The 19,629-nt window shown below is 30.3% G+C and overlaps 1 protein-coding gene across 4 annotated transcripts in view; it reads left to right on the top strand.

Annotated features, from left to right (window-relative positions):
- Positions 1 to 19,629, top strand: part of LOC142334106 (tRNA endonuclease ANKZF1-like) — a 47,277-nt gene that overhangs the window by 15,009 nt on the left and 12,639 nt on the right. For all 4 annotated transcript variants that reach the window (XM_075381809.1, XM_075381806.1, XM_075381807.1 and 1 more), the window contains 6 exons: positions 1,639 to 1,832; positions 4,419 to 4,548; positions 7,026 to 7,177; positions 11,975 to 12,200; positions 15,179 to 15,400; positions 15,929 to 16,138. In XM_075381809.1, the coding sequence (XP_075237924.1) occupies positions 1,639 to 1,832; positions 4,419 to 4,548; positions 7,026 to 7,177; positions 11,975 to 12,200; positions 15,179 to 15,400; positions 15,929 to 16,138 (1,134 nt within the window). The remainder of the gene's footprint in view (positions 1 to 1,638; positions 1,833 to 4,418; positions 4,549 to 7,025; positions 7,178 to 11,974; positions 12,201 to 15,178; positions 15,401 to 15,928; positions 16,139 to 19,629) is intronic.

Here is a 19,629-nt window from a genome sequence, read left to right as displayed (position 1 = left end):
TCCTTGTGGTGTGAGAGTTGGTACTATTGAAGCAGTGTACCTGCTTAGCCACTAGTTTATTTAAAGCATTTTTCGGAGCGGAGGTGGGATTTTGTAAAAACATTTTTTTTGGCAAATATTTTTGTATCGTTAACAAATGTGCTAAGAAAAATAATACCTTAATTACATGAAATCAAGATACTGAGGATGGCTTTGCTCTATAGCCTCACCTTTTTGATCTTGTAAGCTGAAAATGTATTGGCATCCCCATACATAAAAGTAATCTGATGAAGTGTGGTCAAAATTGGTTGAGTAGTTCTGGAGATATAAGGTGATTTAGAGGACAACACCAAACATACACGTATATATGAACATCCTGGAGATTTCTATCCAGTTTTTGGGATCCTTAGGTGTCAAAATGTAAAGATTTGGTGAAAACCGCATATGCCCAAATCGGACAAATTACAATACTTTCCCTTCTAAAGCTATAGCACTAGATGGGAATTTGTTCTGTTGAATGTGTACTTTACAGATTTACGTTAAGTATTCTTCTGTTTTGATTCACTTTGTCATAATGAAAATGAATACAGTTTTATTATTTTTATATTACAGTATGACTGTTCTATATCTTGATTACTTGTTTAAAGGGTTTTTCATTGTTTGCAGTTTGAAATGATTGGCATTTTTTGTTATTAAATTCACCTAATTTTATAGCATACAAAAAATCTTTTTTTTAGTAATTTTAATTGGAGCCTGTATCTTCTAAAATAAGTAATTGTAGATTACGTGTATTGGTATTTTATAACATTTGAATCACGTGGCTGGAACCTGTATCATAATGTATGAAACAGATTTTCATTATGATACAGGTGTTTCAACTGATAAAAAATCCATTCTTTTCAGCCACTGACTGATCCGAAGCAGATATTGTTTAATGTATCAATCTTAATCCGATTTAGTAGTTAGCAAGCAAAGGATAATTTGAAAGTACTCCAGCAGGTAAAGTTTCTATTAAAACTGTTTATCCTTTTGTTAATTATGTCGGATTTGGAGGAAGAAATGTTTTTAACACCGAATGATATTAAAGCAAAGACAGAACTTATGAATAATAACCTAATGCCACAAAAATGTATTGTTTAATATATTTTTTGAGAAATTAATTACATGTACAATTTATTCTATCATTGATTTAAGTTAACATCCCAGTATTTTTTGAGCCATAGAAAAAATACAGTGTACAACTCTCTATAATGGCCATTAATGACACTCATCAAGGCTCATGTCGTAACTTAGTTTGCACTTGTGCAAAATGGCTATCATTAAAGTTTCATTGCATAATACTTACTATTATCATATTTTGTTTGCATTTATTCTACTTTCCCCATAATTTTTTGCAGAGTTTCTTGGATAAAATAAAAAAATGTAACGGTTATTAAATTCTTCAAAATAGTTTTTTATATTCTTCTCCCCCCTCACTCTCCACACCTCTGAAATATAAAACAAACTTTTCTGCTTTATATTTCAGAGAGAGAAGCATTCAGTTATTGTTCTAGTAAAAATGAACATATGAAAAATAACAAAGTTGTGTTGGTTTTTTTTTTTAATAAAACATTTTAACATTAAAGGATAAATTGTATTAGGATCTTTTTAAAATTGCAGATGATATATCGAGTATATCAGGATCAGAATCTGACAATGAAAGTAGTGATATTGATATTGCAGCATTACAGCCTCGGTTAAATAATATCAACATTACAAAAACTTACGTCGGTAACAAGACTCGGATATTATTTGAGAATAAAATTGGCAATATTATTGCATTTTATAAGTGTTTATTTCACAATATTGATAAGGTAAGCCTGTTATTTTATATTACAGTTTTTTTATAGTTAAAGTGTTTCATTTGATATGTTGATAAGTTGCATTTTCTTAGAATCTGATTGTTTCATAACTTTAGAAATTAAAGGATGTGAAGTAAGGATTAAATGCCACCGACTTAAATAATTATAAGTAAATTTTTCCTAAAGTAGTTAAATGATAGTAGATATATATTTCTGTTGGAAATTTATTGCTAATGAACACAGCGATCGACTTAGTGTATTACTACAGAGATTTATACTTTCAATCGATTGCACGCTTTAACTTTCTGAAACTGTTATTATTATATGAGCAGATTATGTGTTTATTTATGTATGAGGTTTGTCTGTAAAATTTCTTTACTTTTAAATAAATATATTCTACTGACCTTAAAAACTATTCTGCATTCTTTCCTTCAAAGTAGTCCCTCCATTTGAAATACACTACTCCCAACATTTCTAGAACTCTTTATTTGAAACACTGTGCTTCAGCTTGCAGATTTTTCTTTATCAAGGTAATCGATCAAAATATCAACCTCTCGACTTTGTTTTTAATTTGGTGGATGAAAGTATATATTTTGGTGCTAGATCAGGTAAATAAGCAGGATTTGATATGACCATTTTTTTTTGTGCTTTGAAAAACTATTATAAAAGTAATCTATTAATCTGATTAAAACTAATCGATTAATAGTATTTTTGTATGCAAATACCTCATGAAGACATATTGTATTACTACAAATTAATGCTCCTTATTTATTGTCTTGACTTCTCAAAGAGATTAATGGTGGACTCTGCGCTTTACTTATTTGCTTTTTTCAATCATTAGTATCCTTTTGACATGTATTTCAATGATTAAACTTTTGTTTCAACATCGCATTGGTACTTGAATGTCTCATCTTCAGTAATGATATTTTTTTTTAAAGTTTGCATCCTTGTTAGCTCTTGACTCACGTCAGCTTGATTCTGCTTTTGCTTGTCGATCAAAAGGTGAGGCATAAAGTTAGCTGCATTATGACTCGCATTTAAATTTTGCGTAATAATTTCAGGGCACACAGTTTTTGAATCGCTTACTAATTCATGTAACTCATAAATAGCTAAATAATGGTTAGAATAAATAAAATCCTTAATATTTGTAACACTTTTGTAAGTTCTGAATGTTGATGGTCAGCTTGAATGAGGATCATCATTAGTTGAAGTTCGACCATCGTCGGAACATTTCCATCGCTCGTACATTTGAATTTGGTTTACAAGTAAAATCTCATTCCTATATGCTGTTTGTAACATTTCAGAAGTTTCTTAAAAAATTTTCTAAATCTAACATAAAATTTCACGTTTTATATGTCAAATGTTTTCATTTGTCGCTTATGATAATCGTTCGTTTTACATGGAATAAAAATTGAAATAGGCACACATTAACTCTTGTTGACAAAAACAGGCATAGTACGATGATTAAACAAAATAATTACTGCTGTTTTTATTGGACTGGTGCTCAGTGTTGTTGCTAGGTTGCAGCATATTATACGATCCGTTATTAGCACCATCTTTGCACAATTTAAATACTTTGGTCATTTTAAGGACTAACCTCATATGTGTTTATTATGTTATTTATTGATGTTAAGCATTAAAATATTACAGTGGACCTCTGAATAGCTTATAGTCTTGGTAATAAAAACATGTTCAAGGTTTTGAAATCGTTTATTGTTTATAAGGGGTTGAGAAAAAAGAATATTACAGTTCTATTTAGCGATAAATATTGATCTTTATCTTGCTTATCAATATATAACATTCTGAAAATAAATGGCAGTATGATGAATTAGCTAGCTAACAGGGCAAACAATTAAGTGTAGTACTGTTTTATAAGTCCATAACTTGAACTGCCTATTAAATTATTTCTTCCTGGCTTCTGTTAACACATCATTTATCAGCAGCTCTCATCTGCACTACATAAGTAACCGATATAGACCATCTGTTTGGTTATATCCACAGCCACTCATTGTGTTTCTTTTAGTAGTTTAAAATTCTTTTGTTTATCTCCAACGTTTCTTATATGGTAACATTGACTTTGATGGCCCATGATTGGTCAGTGTTACAGGTTTTCCAGTTTCATCATTAGATGAAGCTTTTTTTCAAAACTAGTTTTAAATTTACCTCTAAGTTGAAAAACATGGCATTTTATTAAAATAAAATTTTTCTTTCAGTCAGTAACTTCTCTGGTTGTTCCCTATAAAAATAATCAAATCATTTATGAAAAGCTTGCTTTTTAACAAGTAAAAAATGCTGTTCTAACATATAGCTGTTGTTGTTTTAGAGGAAAGGAAAATGCAAAACTATATCATGAATCTTGTTAACTTATGAAACTATTTCACATCACTATTAATTTCAAACAATTAGTGCAAATTCTGGGAACTTATTGAAACTATCTTGTATATTAACATCAATAGTTTAAACATATTTGTATCAGTAAAACTTACATTAAGGCTGCCTTAATATAGGTTTTTTATTTTGTAGTTTTCTCACACTGAAATATTATACTATAATTGTTGATAGTTTTGTTATTTTTATTTTTCATTTATGATTTCTTAGGTAGATGAAAATTCTTTAACCGAATCTGTTTTTATCGATGCTGTAAATAAGTTACCAAATATTTTGCCAAATTCAAAATGGTTTGTTGTTATGTTAGGAGGTGGACACTTTGCAGCAGCTGTATTTAAAGGTAAGTGAATGGTATTTAAAAAATTATTAAGTATTTTTTTATTTACATTATGACAAATTATGTTGATTTTCATTGTAAGAGGATATACTTCAGTAGAAAAGCGCTGTCAAAAAAAACTTCATGGTGATACAACAAACGCCATGAAGATTGTTGGTGGTGTCAAATACGGATTATTTATGTGGTTTTAAAGGAAGTTTTTTAAGTGTTGTGTCTTTAAATGTAAGTGTTCAAGAGTATTTGTGAATTCAATGTTACTTTAATTAATCTACATCAACAGGAAGTGGAGGGATGAAAACTTTGTTTTTTATAAAATTCTTTCGTAATGAAATCACAAGATATAAACTTTGGACTTCTTTGAGGCCAACATATCAGCGCTACGCTTTTGTGAATTGAATTTCCAGTCCAACATCTTAGAAGGTGATCATCCAGATAATTTCAAACCGCTATGCGCCTTTAAAGCAGAGCTATATCTTTACAAGAATGAAGTTCTCATTTCTTGAGTTGAGGTCATAGCAATTCAATTAACGTGTTGAGATAAATTCTTCTAGTTATAATGCGTTTGTGAAAAAAAGAATAGTTCATAAATATTTTAATGGGAATTATGAGTAGGCATACTTTAGGCATTTTGGTATATACTTTATTCTTATTGCATATACGTTGCACAGTCTCTCAGCGTTTTCTGTTCCCCATATTAGTACATCATGTCTATTAATCTTTCCACTAATTTAAAATGTACATTCATCACTAAAAATGAGGCGATGAAAGAAACCATCTTCTTCATCAACATGTAATTGCTTGTCCACAAGCAATTGTATTTTGTGAAAAATTTTTACATAAAACTATCTTGTGCCTTAAATTGTGCACTAACAGTAATTTAGAAGGTGTCATTTTAAATTGTCTTGCAAAGTTTTGCACATAGTCAAATATGGAATTTGTAATTTTAAACTCGCGTATCTAGTCAAAATACCTGGACTACATCAGTCATGGCACAAAGATAAACAAAAAATTTTCTGACACAGAGGTTTTCCAGAAGTTTTCTTTTTATACAGACACCTTATGTTCTCTAATTAATTCTTCCAGTCATAATGGATTACTTTTTTGGTGATCATTTACTGTACTTTGTTCTGAATTGTCAGTGCATAATAGTAATAGATTATGTTTGGCTGATTTGAAAACATGAACAGCTTTCTCTGTACGAGTATGGGCAACTTGCCAGGCTGGTGATTATGTGACACAAAAATCAATATCATGTCAACTTAAAAAAAAATTCATTTAAAAACCTTATTAGTTTAATTTTTTTTTTTACATATAAAAATTAAATCCCTTATAAACCAATCATCAATAATGTTTATTTCATTTGTGAAATAGACATTTCACAAAATAATGGAATGTAATATTTTGAAATAGTCATTTTTTTGTACTTAGTTTGGGGATATGATGTTATCTTGAACCAAAGTTTATGATTAGTCCTACAAGTATAATGCTTGACAACATTCAATCGATATGAATTTCATTGTAAACAATCAGCACCTTACGGTTAATGAATTGCTTCAGAAGTAGGTACCGATCATGAAGTGCCCATTCCATTAACAGAGAGCACCTTGAGTTCCACAAAATCAGTAAGAGGTGGATTCCCAGACTTTTGACCTAAAATCAGAAACAGACTTGACAGAAAATTTGTCAAAGGCTCCTGAATCGATTTTGAAGAGAAGGAAATTTTTTGGATCGAATAATCATATTTAATAAGACATGAGAGTCCACCGTTGCAATCCTGATTCAAAATCAGCTTGTTCGGAGTGTCCTATAAAGGTGAAAACATTTCTGTCAGCTGGAAAAGTTCTAACAACCATTTTTTGAGACTAGAAATGCTTATTGCTTATTGATTTTTCTACAAAAATTGTAATTATTGAAAACTCCCAGCTTTTGGAAAAAGTGAAAGCTGCCTATAAGGACAAAAGACACCATCAGCTGATCAGAAATATGATTTTCTTTTACAAAATGGCAAACATTAGCAAATGGTAAACTTGATGAAATTTACTGAGAAATCATAGTATAACATCTTCAATACAGTCCAGTTTTATCTCCCTGTGATTTCTTTTTGTGTGGGCCATTAAGAGGCAATGGGAGGACATTGATTCAAGAATGACTACAAAGAAAAGTTCATTTATAATCGATTAGTGACATATCCTCAAACTTTTAATGAAGAAAGTATCCACCCACAAGCACCTCGAATGAGAAAAATATGTAGAATTTCAGAGGGACTACGTAGAAAAGCAATAAGTATGTTCTGTGTTTGTATTCTGTACTAATAGATGTTAAAAACAAAAGTCCTGTTTATATCTGTTTGATCCTCATACTCGAGTAAATATGTTAAATATTCAGGTCTTTAATAAATATTATATCCTTATTTTTTCAAATAAATAATACTTTGTTATTTAGTGTTAATAATTTTTACGTTTGTCGCTTTATTTTTCAAGGTTCTGAACCAATTTTGCATAAAACATTTCATAGTTACACAGTTCGTGCAAAACAAGGTGGCTCTCAGAGTTCAAAAGATAGTAGACGTGCAACTGGTGCTAAAAGTGCTGGTGCAAGTTTAAGAAGATACAATGAACAATCATTACTACAGGTACTGTGGTGTGTGTTATATTTTATAATCATTTCATATAACTTACTTTATACTGTTCATATTTTTTGTAGTCCACACTAAATGGTTTTCATTTGAACTACTCCACTTGACTGAATAATTTTTGTGTATCGCTTCTATACAAACCAATAGAAAAATTTTTTTCCACGTAAAAATGTAATTCTTTACAAGACTATTCCAGAATCAACTTTCCACTTGCTGTTGAAAATAATTGGTTATCATAGCAACATAATATGTACATATTAGTCATCAGTAACCTGTAATGATCTTTTATACCCATCTGTTCTCAATTTTATATGTTGTTGGTAAAGTAGTAGTTGAGAACCGCTTATTTTTGTTCCTATGTACTGTGATAACCATAGAAAGGTTTGTTTTATGTAAGCGGATAGACAGTGCTAACAAACGTCCTTCAACAATCTTTGTATCATGTTTATGGTAATGTAATGAGAGTAAAAGGACTGCGAGAAGACCAGTGTTGGTGAGGGATGCAGATATACATGATAAGAGTGACATTAAATTATTACCTATTATTAAGGCGTTTGAAAAATTGAAAAAAATCATGCATGATCACTTTCAAGTCATGAATTATCACTTTGCGATTTATCAATTAATGTTACTTTATTAAATGATAAGTTCTTGAGAAACGTTATCATACCGATTTAATTTATTACAAAATCAAAAACATACATCTTTGCTCTGAAACTCCTGAATGAAACTAAGTTTGTCATTATTATTAAATATTTATTGTGCTTGTTCCTGTCTAAAGTAAAATTTAATTTGTTAAGGTTCTCAAAATTCAGAACAAGTTTTTAAGATAAAAAAAGATCATTGATTGCTGTGCGTAAGTATGAATCATGTTGACCAATATTTAGAAAATAATATAAGTTAACTTATCGTTGTGTTTATGAAGGTGCGATCTTTGCTTAAAAGAAAAGTCACTTATTCTTAAAAAATAACTATATACATCTGTACTAATGAGACAACAGAACTGTTTTCATCTAATTCAGCACAATACTTGACTTAACCATTTTGATACCAAAGTGAAAAAAATACATTTTCCAAAAATACTCGTGATTTTTGTGATTAGACTACTGAGAGATATCAGACCCATTTTTGATTGTTTGTATTTTACATTTTTTCTCCTACAAACCGTCATTTTTGGTGAAACTAAAATTGTCCATAAATAAATGTTCTATTACAATAAGTATTAACATAAAAGAAAAGAAAAAACATATAAAAAATATAAAAAATTACTCACCAAATATGTTTTCAAAAATATTTTTGTCTTTGACTTGGTGAAACACACTTAAAAAGATTTCTTGGCACAAAACATTTTATTTCACTAAAAACTATAACTAAAACAGTATATAATCACAAAATTTGGAAAAAATTCATTAAAGAATGAAAAAGTCATATTAAGTTGAAAAAAACAGGTTTTTGAGTCTTTAGTTCTTCGAATGTTTCAACATATATAACAACTTCACATATTTCAACGTTATAAGATAACAAAAAATTAAATACCATAAAGCAATTCTTAGCATAAATTATTTCACTTATAAACCTATACAAAAATGAAGCAAATATAATGTGTACTTTATTACATTTTATCCACTGTAAAGTTGATTTTTTTCTTTTTCTTCCAACTTTGGTGCTAGCTCCACTGCAAACTGAACATTTCTTTTCTCTCCCAAGAGCATTTTTTTCCCCAAAAAAATGTTATTCCCTCCAGCATCTGCATCTGTTAAATATTAGGTGTAGTAATAGCCCTGCCAGTACTATTTGTTCACTTCTATGTATCGGCCTATCATGAGACAATTCTTCAATAATAGAAATAATCAAATCTAATCTTTCAAGGGGTTTGTCTGTGTTTTCTTTATACAGGATATAACAATTCAGCATCATTCTACCAATGAATGTCGTTCTTGTAAATATCAGTACAACATTTGATCAGACACATCAAACCCCCCATATGCGTTATTGTAATTTCTTATCATAGTCTATTTGTTTGTCAATTTTGCATAAGTTCTGAATGTTTTGGTTCGTCATTCACCAGTCTGCCGTAGCATCAGAAGACAAAAGTAACACTTGGTGTTTCTTAGATTTTTTTTCTCTAAATCCAAATATCACTAACTCATTACTCCTCGCATATTTTTTCTGGCCAATATTAAATTTTTCTAACGAATTTTGGGATTCCTTTTCTATTTCTATCTAGAATTCCAGTCACAAAAGTACCATTTTCATGCAAATGTTTAGCGAAAGGAATAGAATGGAAAAAAATTAGCAGTAAATAAATTAAAATCTTTCCTGAAAAATCGATACATATCCGATAATTTTGTTGCAACATGAAACCGTAAACCATTACCTTTTATAATGTTTTTCTTCTCCCGTAGAAGCTCCTTTATACACGAAAAACCTTAGATAATAGTGATTAATGGAGTCGTGAATTAACCATAATTGAACTCACCATCGATGGTATTTTTTCAGTAAATATTGAAGAAGCTGACTGTTGCTGCAGGCCCAGCGACTCCTCTTGCTGGCTGTTATAGGCGATTACAGAACAGTCTCGCAGTAGGTCTCTGTGTTATAGCTGGAGTCAAACCAATAGATATCTTGGCTAATTAGCGTTAAGAACATTACATTTCAAAGGTAAATAACCTATTGACGTCAGAATGAAAGCAGGAGATTGAAGACCGGGGCCTTGTGTCTTGGAGGTCAGGTGGGATGAATCCCCCACAGGTCGCTACATGCATGGTATATTTCCTATAGAGTTTGATTTAGGTGCGATAGGATGAGTTTCTCCCAATCGGTATATTACACAGTTTCTCTCCGGGCATGGTGCCTTTCGAGCAAGTTTGGCTAGGTTTTGTTGGTGGATTCACCCGATGGTGGATTGCAGGACTGATGATACAGTGGACTACGTCCTCTACCTCTGTTGCCAATATGAGGTTGAACATTCACGAGCTGTTAGGGAACTTGAGAGAATACATTCCTTTCTGGATCTCTGTATCAACTGGATGACTTGCGAGGAATAGTCATTAGTGGCTGGTTTTCTTCACACCCTTGTGGTGTGTAGGTCTGTAGAGGGAGTTTAATCAAGGTACTCGATCGTGGTAGGATCCCGGGTGGCTAAGGTTCCGGCTTAGGCATTGGATTGGTTGGAGGTAGGTGCATTGCCATTGTGCCACGATTATATTGGTATTGTTTGTGATTTGATTTGGGGGGCTCCTGCTGGTAGGGGTGGCTGCGCTGTCAGGGTATGGTACCTGTGCGACCGGTGGTGTGGCTTCCCTCCACCAGTGGCAGTCCTGATCATGACTTGGTAATGCCACACGAGACGCCATAATGGAACTGGGTGGGGGTGAGCGGTTTGTCCCTGGCTCCTGCACGGACCAGAATGAGGTTGTTAGGTGACTTAAAATGGTCAACTTATTTTGGTTAAAGTCTGAATTTCTATGTACTTTTTTGTTGCGATCATGCTCTCATCAATTGAAATAAATTTATTAGGAGTAAAGTAATGTTTAGATATTCTGTTGAAATGATCATCTAGTGGCTGAAATCTTGAGCAAGGATCGTATTCTGGTTCATCAGGTTTTGGGATGTCTTTGTTGTCTGTAATACGAAAAAATGTTAAAATCGACTGAAAACAACTTAGGCCAAATATTTGTCTGAACCACAGCATGCTCTGTGTAGACATTGTATTCCAGTTATGGGATAGTCAAGATTTTCTATTTATATCCTTGTTCGGTAGCACTGAAATAAATGCAAACATTACTACCGAAAGGGTTAAAGAGAAAGAGCCTTATTGTACTTCCACTGTCATTTTTAACAAATTATTGTCAAACCATATTAAAAAATCTTCCCATTGATTTATTTAAAATATAATTCAAAGATTTTTTTTATGGAAACAGTATTACTCTTATTGAAGATTTTTGTAAACTTCGAATTCAAAAATTTTAAAAAACCCTGATTTTTCTGCATTCATTTCAACATTTTTGTAAATATATACTCAAAATAATTTTCAATTGTGTTTTCTGAATTGTTTATTTTTTTGCACGTATTTACCTTAAACATTATTTCATATGTTAATATTTTAAGTAATTTATATGGGCTTTAATTTTAATCACATCTAATTTTTCTCTTTTTTTTTACGTATGTTTTTGTGTTTGATTTATCTTATAATGATGTATTCTGTTTAATTTAAAATTATATAGCGATCAGAATAAAAGATTTATTTATCAAAGTTTTTGTAATATTGTAAATCTAGTTGTAGTAAATTATTATTTTAGTGGAACAGCAGTTTTTTTATTATCAGAAAAATAAAAATGCTCAGTTTTTTTCTATTTAGTTACAGTAATGGTTTTTAATAAAATGTAATCATTAAAAACTGTTTTAAAAAAAAGAGTTCACTTAATTCCCTGGCTTCACTGCCCATCAGTCACATTATTTCTGGAACTGGGATCGTCTGTTACAGAAGTAATATTTTCAAATTACATGAATTTCAATAAATTATGAAAATAATACAGAATAACTTACACAGTTATTACTTTATAATCTATGGCAACTAGTTTATAATACTAAACAAAAACTGGATAAAAGTTAAATATTGATAAAATCAGATGAGAATGACATATCATAATCATGATTGATCGGTATCTGCTGTATGGCAAATCTTCTAGTTTCCAGGATAGAAAACAAATTAAAAATTTCATATTAGATATTTTGGTATGAACTTTAAAAACCATAACTGATTATAAAATTTTTAAAAAATTCTTGTTTCAGCATATTCAAGACATCCTTACCGCCTGGTCAAATGAAATAGCCGAGTGTCAATTGATATTTCATCGTGCCGTTGGTCCTTCTAATCGTTCAATACTCTTTGGGGGTAAACACCCTCCTCTTGATAAAAATGATTCTCGTCTTTATACGATTCCATTTCCAACAAGACGTGCTACGTTCAGCGAAGTGAAACGGGTTCATAGTTTATTATCGTCTATTAATATTTATGGTAATTATTATAAATTTACTAACTTATTAATAATGATGGTTCATTCGGTGAAGCTCGTGAATACCTTAAATTGCCTTAATTTATTCCTTAATAAAATTTTTCTCCGTCAAGTGAAGGTATAATAATAAGTAGTGCATCGTTCACTTCAGAAACCGGTATATCGATTTATTACATTACTTATCTGTTCCATTCTTCTAGCAGCAATAATTGTAAAACATCATTGTAAAGGTCAGTCGGTCTTTTTTCTTTTGGAAATGATGTCATTGTATGGCGAAATCCTGTGTTGCCTGGATGATATTTAGTAGAGCTAAATATTTAGCGTTCTGGTAAATAGTATGTTTGACTACTAAGAGCAGACAGTGGAGTTTACTGATATACCGTTTCCATCAGGAGCCTTGCATTATTCTTAAGAATGGAATAACTTAAATCAGATTCCTTCCAAAGATTATAAATATGCATCTAATGTACATTAAAATGTTTTGCATTAAATATGCATTAAATATTATAATAATATGCATTAAATGTTTACATTCATATTGTATTTGTTTAACATTTCCATGTGTATTTATTTTTATCTTTAACACATATTACATAAACATTTATAAATCAGTTACAGATTTCAACAATTAATTTTGATTAATGACTGAAATCTGATTCATACAGAAATCTTTTCCTTTACATTTAAACCTCCTTAATCGATATTTTTATACTTTGTTATTATGTTGTAGCTATCGTATAGGCTGTGGCTAATCTTATACAAACTTATCCTTTTCTTAATAACACTTAGTTAGCTGTTGTGTTTAGCTGAAACTGGACGCATCATAAAGTTTACATATTCATTATTAATTTCACAACTGTGATTTCACATACTGCACAGCAAGTTTATCGCATATACTCTTCTTTAAAAACTGTTTAATTCATTTATTCTATATATTTAATTTGTTTTTACCCAAATGAGTTTAGCCAGCAGAAGTCCCCATAAAAAAAAAGCCACTTAAGAGCAGGGAAAGGTTAACTGTAAACTGTAACTAATGATTTCAATTATTTGTTTAAAACAAATCCTCAGTACAGTATTAATTCTATAGTTGAAAAAAATTGTGAAGTAATTCAATCCAGCTGGGCTCTCTCTTTTTCTGTTTAGTCTGCGGAACCACCAAAAGGTATTACTTCAGAGGATGAATGAGGATGCATGTAAATGAAGTGTAGTCGTGTACAGTCCCAGGTAGACCATTCCTGAGATGTGTGGTTAATTGAAACCCAATCACCAAAGAACACCGGTATCCACAATCTAGTATTCAAACCCATATAAAACTGCCTTTACTAGGATTTGAATCTTAGAACTCTCGACTTCAAAATCAGCAGATTTTGCGATGACGAGTTCACCACTAGACCAACCCGGTGGGTTAATCTAGCTGGGCTACTATGTTCAAAATTCTAATTCTAAATCGGCAAAAACTTATCACACTTTGAAATCAAGGAAAAAATTGTTTATAAAACTAGCCGTAAAGTTAGATACAATGTCTTTGTAATACGTACCATAAGTTCATTTCACAATCATTTCATTATGGAAAAACAACCTCCAATCATTTCTCAGGTTCTAGCAGTAGTAAATATTATGGTAATCTTCCTAACTTCAGTTTAAGTACTTTCTATCAATTAATGAAAGATATTGGATTTGTTTTCGGAAAAAAATCTAACTGTGATGATTGAACAAGATGACTTTTGCTGGTGGCATTTGTATTTAAGAACATTAAAAAATGTAGGATCAATTTTTTTGTACCCTAAGCAGACAAAGACTGTATAGCCCACCTTAAATGATATCGTTTATCTAAATGTGCTTCAAAATTTCTTGGTTAGACAATGATGAAAAAGATGGATGCCATTACTATCAGCAAGATGAGGCACCATCTCACTACTAGGTTGATTCCCAGGTCGGTGGATTGGTAGTGAAGGTCCGATTGCACGGCCATGTCGCTCCCCAGATTTGACCCCAACTAGATTTTTTTCTTGTGGGGGTTTATGTATATCCTTTGCCTTCCTATCTTGTTGAGCTAAGACTTCGAATTAACGCCACAGCTGCACAGGTAACATCTGACTTCTGGTTACAGTCTGGAATGAAATCTACTTCAGGTGGAGTCAATATCATTACAAACTGAAGCCATATTGAATCAAAGTGAATGTCTGGTGACAAATTTGATGTTTTTTTTTTAAATGAAATAAGACCCTAACCAAATCTGTAAATTATCTCAATAAATTTTTATACGCTTTTAAAGTTGTGAAGTCCTTTTTATTCACCAGTATACTCCGGACCCAAAATAATATGCAATTTTTTTTTATTACTATTACAAAAGCTATACTTTATTTTTTAAATATTTTTTACAGTTCTTTTTTTAAATTGATTTTTCTGTTTAGGATCACTTTTTTTTAATTTAGAAAAAAGTTGGGATAACTAAATTATCCCAACAGAGTAAGGGAGCCCCAAAGTAAAAAACTATTTGATATTTGGTGCTTAAATCTTATTTTGATAACTGTTATAATCAATTAAAGAAGTTTCACTGATACGGGGGGCCCCAAAATTGTAAAAAAGTTTGAAAGACTTATTTTGATATTTATATTTAAACATTTATTATGAAAATAAAAATAAGACTTAATGATTGAATTGCTAAGACTTCCTGGTAAAGTTGGAAAAGTTTTGCAATGAAAAAGCTCTACAAGGTATTGTATGACTTGACCGGTCTAGCCGGAAAATCATGCAGTACCTTTTATGTAAACCATCAAAGGTATCTGTTTTATTTGCAATACACTGTACAGATTTAAAAGGATGTGTAAATAATTGTATTACCAATGTTTGGAGTGTTTTTAAATTTACATGCAAAGTAAAAGATGTAATTATCATTTAAGTTTCAGGTGTACTGTAATTATGAAAAATTATATATCTTCTTTCAGTTTAGAAATAAATAGAACATGATTTGTTTCAGAATCAGAGGAAGTATTCTCAAGTTTGTTTCAATTGAATAATTTAAATAATCAACAAACATCTAGCAGTAGTAGTCCAGTTAAAAAGAAAATTGATAAAGATGGGGGAGATAAAAGTAATAGAGCCAGCAAACAGAGGCAGTCACCCACAAGAGATAATTATGAACAGATTGTTACAGATCTAATTACCCATAACAAATTGGAAGAATCAACATCTGATTCAGGTAAAAGCTTTTTTTTATGTTACCTTTAATATGTTATGCTAAAGTGATTTTAACATACGAGGCTCGGCTGATAAATTTTGCACACTAGCATATTACATGAAGACAAAAGGTACTATCAAGTTGGGTGTGGCAGTACATGATAGCTAAAATCCCCCTCTACAAACCTGTGATAATGCGTTGAAATCCATTTACCAGTTTGGTAAATTTAAAAAAATAATAACAGAAGCATAAAAAGACTCTTTCTTAAGAAGCCAATCCTTACTAATAACGATTAATGGATTCTTTAGAACATTGTTATTTTCAAAATTATGTAACAGAATATTATTTGGAACATAATAATAAATATGTAGTGTACTGCAGAACTAGAAAAAAAAATAACTACAAAATGTGTTCAGTTTAATAGTATTTCTTTTTTGTATATATTTTAAAATGTTATTTTCAATTTAACTGGAAAAAGATTATTTAATTTTATTTAATATAGGCTATTGTTTTATGTTGTTTTTTTTTAATAGGTTTTCCTCATTTCAGATGATAATAATGAAAATGCGTACAGTCATTCAGTTAATGACGAAAACGTGTCGTTTACTGAATCATTACAGGAATACTATAACACACCAGTACCTAAAAAAAAACAGCAGCATTCTGGTACCGCTGTCAAAGATAATGATGATAATGAGAATACAGTAAAAACAAAAAAGAAGAAGAGGAAAAATGAAAAACTACAATTAAATATATATGGTAATTATTATTACTAGAGTATTATTAATAAAATAATTGCTCTTTTGTTTAATATTTTTTTTGTTTTTATTTTTTTTATTTCTGATTTATAAAGTAGTAAGACTATGAGGTTTAAACTATGGTAAACATTCTGGGGGTCATAAGAAAGCTACAGTTAATATTTTTAATGATTGGTTCAGTAGTTTTTTTTTTTTTTTGGTTCAGTTGTGTGTGTGTATTTGTTTGTGTGTGTGTGTGTGTTTATATATATATTTGTTAATATTGACTTTTTCAGACAGTTACATCATTTACTAAATTTAATTTCATTGTTGACAAAATATCAATCTGTATTATTAGTAGCATATATAAAACAAATTAGTTTGACGATAAAATTAAAAAAAAAGATGACTTACATATTTAACAAAGTTTTGATATAAATATCGAAAGTTATGTTTTACTGAATTTAATGTTATTGTTTAATCTGGCAGTGACCCGCAAAAACTCATCCTCACATAAGTAAAGTAGCACTCTGTAGATTTTTACATCCTGTAAAGTTCTATCAAGAAGTTAGTAATACACATAATTGATGTAGATTCGATTTTCAATTTGGCAGTAATATTTTCATAATGCCAAATAGATAGAGTGGTGTAGCCAATAGATAGATAGTACTGCAGTTTGGATAAAATATTTTATACAGATGAGACATTTTTCTATTTTAAATGTATAACTATACTAGACCTTCAAGTCTTTCATCTGCAACATTTATACTCTCAAAAGGTTTGTATGCGTTGCTATTTCTCAACACTTGGGTCATTGATAATATAGTTTTTCAGTAATGTTTTGTATAAAATTATCAGCTACAACAAAAAGTCTATAGAAAATTAGAGAGCAGTCTTTATTGAAGGAAGAGTTGCAGAGTACATTCTATTCCTTTTTCTAGGGTAAATGATTTATTTATTCGGTTTCAGTTTATTTTGTAACTGTAATTATAAGGTATCAGATTTACACGAATCACGATGTTTTTGTTAAAATTCACAGATTCATGGTTTTTATGGCAAGTGACACAAAATATATATATAATAGTAAATTATAAAAATATTCTTTTGAAGTTTATATGATGTTTAGGTTGAACGATTTCAGTCAGTTGTTGTTTCAATAAAACTTCATATAATTGTTTTTTGATAGAAAGAATGTAAAGTTCTGAGCAAGAGAAATAAGGAACAAATGGTGCTGAATTGTTTATTTTATGTTACAAAGGTCCAAAGTCCATAACTATTTTCAATTTCATGTATCTCTGCTCTTTAGCTGTCTTATACAGAAATAAAATATAAGTGAGTAAAATAATGTTTATCAAAATTTTTTTGGATCACTATAATTATTGTTGTTTGTTAAAATAGCATTTGTATGATAAGGTTTCGAAGTTTGATTCGAGCGTGGCAAGAAGGTTTTTTAAATTAAAATAATTTGCCCATAAAAGTATAGATGCTAAGAATAATAAAGAATTATTAATATTTTTTTTAAAAACAAGTTAAAAAGGATTTTTTTATAAAAAATAGGTAACCTTTGCTGTAAAAAGAATACATAGTAGGTAGGTGATATTGATAATATTGGTATAAATGTTAACTGTGAATTAAATTTTATATATTCATGAATAAACTGATTAAAACTTAATAAGTACCTGAAACTACTATCAAAACCAGGTCACAGCCATATTTATCATAATTTTCTTTTACTAAGAATTTTCAACTCAAGAATTAACTAAGAATTTTCAATTTAAGTAATAATATACTTAATTTAAATCATTAATTATATTACATTTGTATTTCAATGACTAACAATTAAACGTAGAGTTAAACAGGGTATTTGATGATGTATTAAGTAGTCATTGGGCTTACAACTCTGTTGTAGCAACCCTCTGCTTTGATTGTTAACTATTGTAATATTATATTTGCAATACTTTATACTGTATGCTATAAGTAGCATTTTTTTTTTGTCTTCAGTCATTTGACTGGTTTGATGCAGCTCTCCAAGATTCCCTATCTAGTGCTAGTCGTTTCATTTCGGTATACCCCCTACATCCTACATCCCTAACAATTTGTTTTACATATTCCAAACGTTGCCTGCATGCACAATTTTTTCCTTCAACCTGTCCCTCCAATATTAAAGCGATTGTTCCAGGATGCCTTAATATGTGGCCTATAAGTCTGTCTCTTCTTTTAAGTATATATTTGCAAATGCTTCTTTCTTCATCTATTTGCCGCAATACCTCTTCATTTGTCTCTTTATCCAACCATCTGATTTTTAACATTCTCCGACAGCACCGCTTTTCAAAAGCTTCTAATCTTTTCTTCTCAGGTACTCTGATCCTCCAAGTTTCACTTCCATATAAAGCTACGCTCCAAACATATACATTCAAAAATCTTTTCATGATGTTTAAATTAATTTTTGATGTAAAGAAATTATATTTCTGACTGAAGGCTTGTTTTGCATAAGCTACTCACCATTTTATATCTCCTGTTTCATCCATCTTTAGTAATTCTACTTCCCAAATACTAAAATCTTCTACCTCCGTTAGCATTATATTAACTCAAAATTTCAGACAATTCAAGGTTATCAGGTTAGTGGCAGCTGATCTGGCCAAATATAAAGCATCAAGACAAAAAACAATTCCACGATAGCAGATTTTCAAACTATTAAAAATAAATTGAAAACGTTAAACGAACTACTGTTGTCAAAGATATTTAGATTTTTGAAAAGTAAAAGCTTGTAAAAAATATATTACATTATATATTCTCCAGCGATACTAAAAAATGTTGGTACTGTAATAGATCAATCTATATGTTATACAGATTATACTTGGTCTTTCATGTGCTGTACTTGGAGGAGAATGTGATTCCTCATTCATAGTTCATCACAACAAATAAATTATCTGCTAAATATCTGAGATGAATGATATGAATACTGATCAGATAACAATTTATCTCATCATTATTCAGATCAGCCAGTTAAAAATGATTTTATATTAATTAAATGTAAACTGATTTAGCCAACCCGCCAGGTCTACCTAGCGGTGAACTCGTCATTGCAAATCAGCTGTTTTCAAAGTCAAGAGTTCAAATCCTAGTAAAGGCAATTACTTTTATACAGATTTGAATATTAGATCATGAATACCGATGTTCTGTGGTGGTCGGGTTTCAATTAATCACACATCTGAGGGATGGTTGACCTGAGACTGTACAAGACTATACTTCATTTACATTCATATCATCCTCATTCATCCTCTGAAGTAATACCTTATGGTAGTTCCAAAGGCTAAACAGAGAAAAGAGAGACTGATTTAGCCAGTTGTAAAAACATATAGTAATTAATAATTATGATAGTAAATTTGTTTCTTTATAATAAATTTAACATTCATTGGTGGCTTTTCATAGGTATATTAACCTTCATGCTGAATTATTTTTTTGTTTTTAACTTGCTTAATTACACTATTATCAACATTTATCTGTCTTGAA

This window comes from Lycorma delicatula, chromosome 13 (genome assembly GCF_047948215.1).
Source record: "Lycorma delicatula isolate Av1 chromosome 13, ASM4794821v1, whole genome shotgun sequence".
NCBI lineage: Eukaryota > Metazoa > Arthropoda > Insecta > Hemiptera > Fulgoridae > Lycorma > Lycorma delicatula.
Note: the sequence above shows the minus strand (reverse complement) of the source record. Positions and strands in the feature narration are given on the sequence as shown.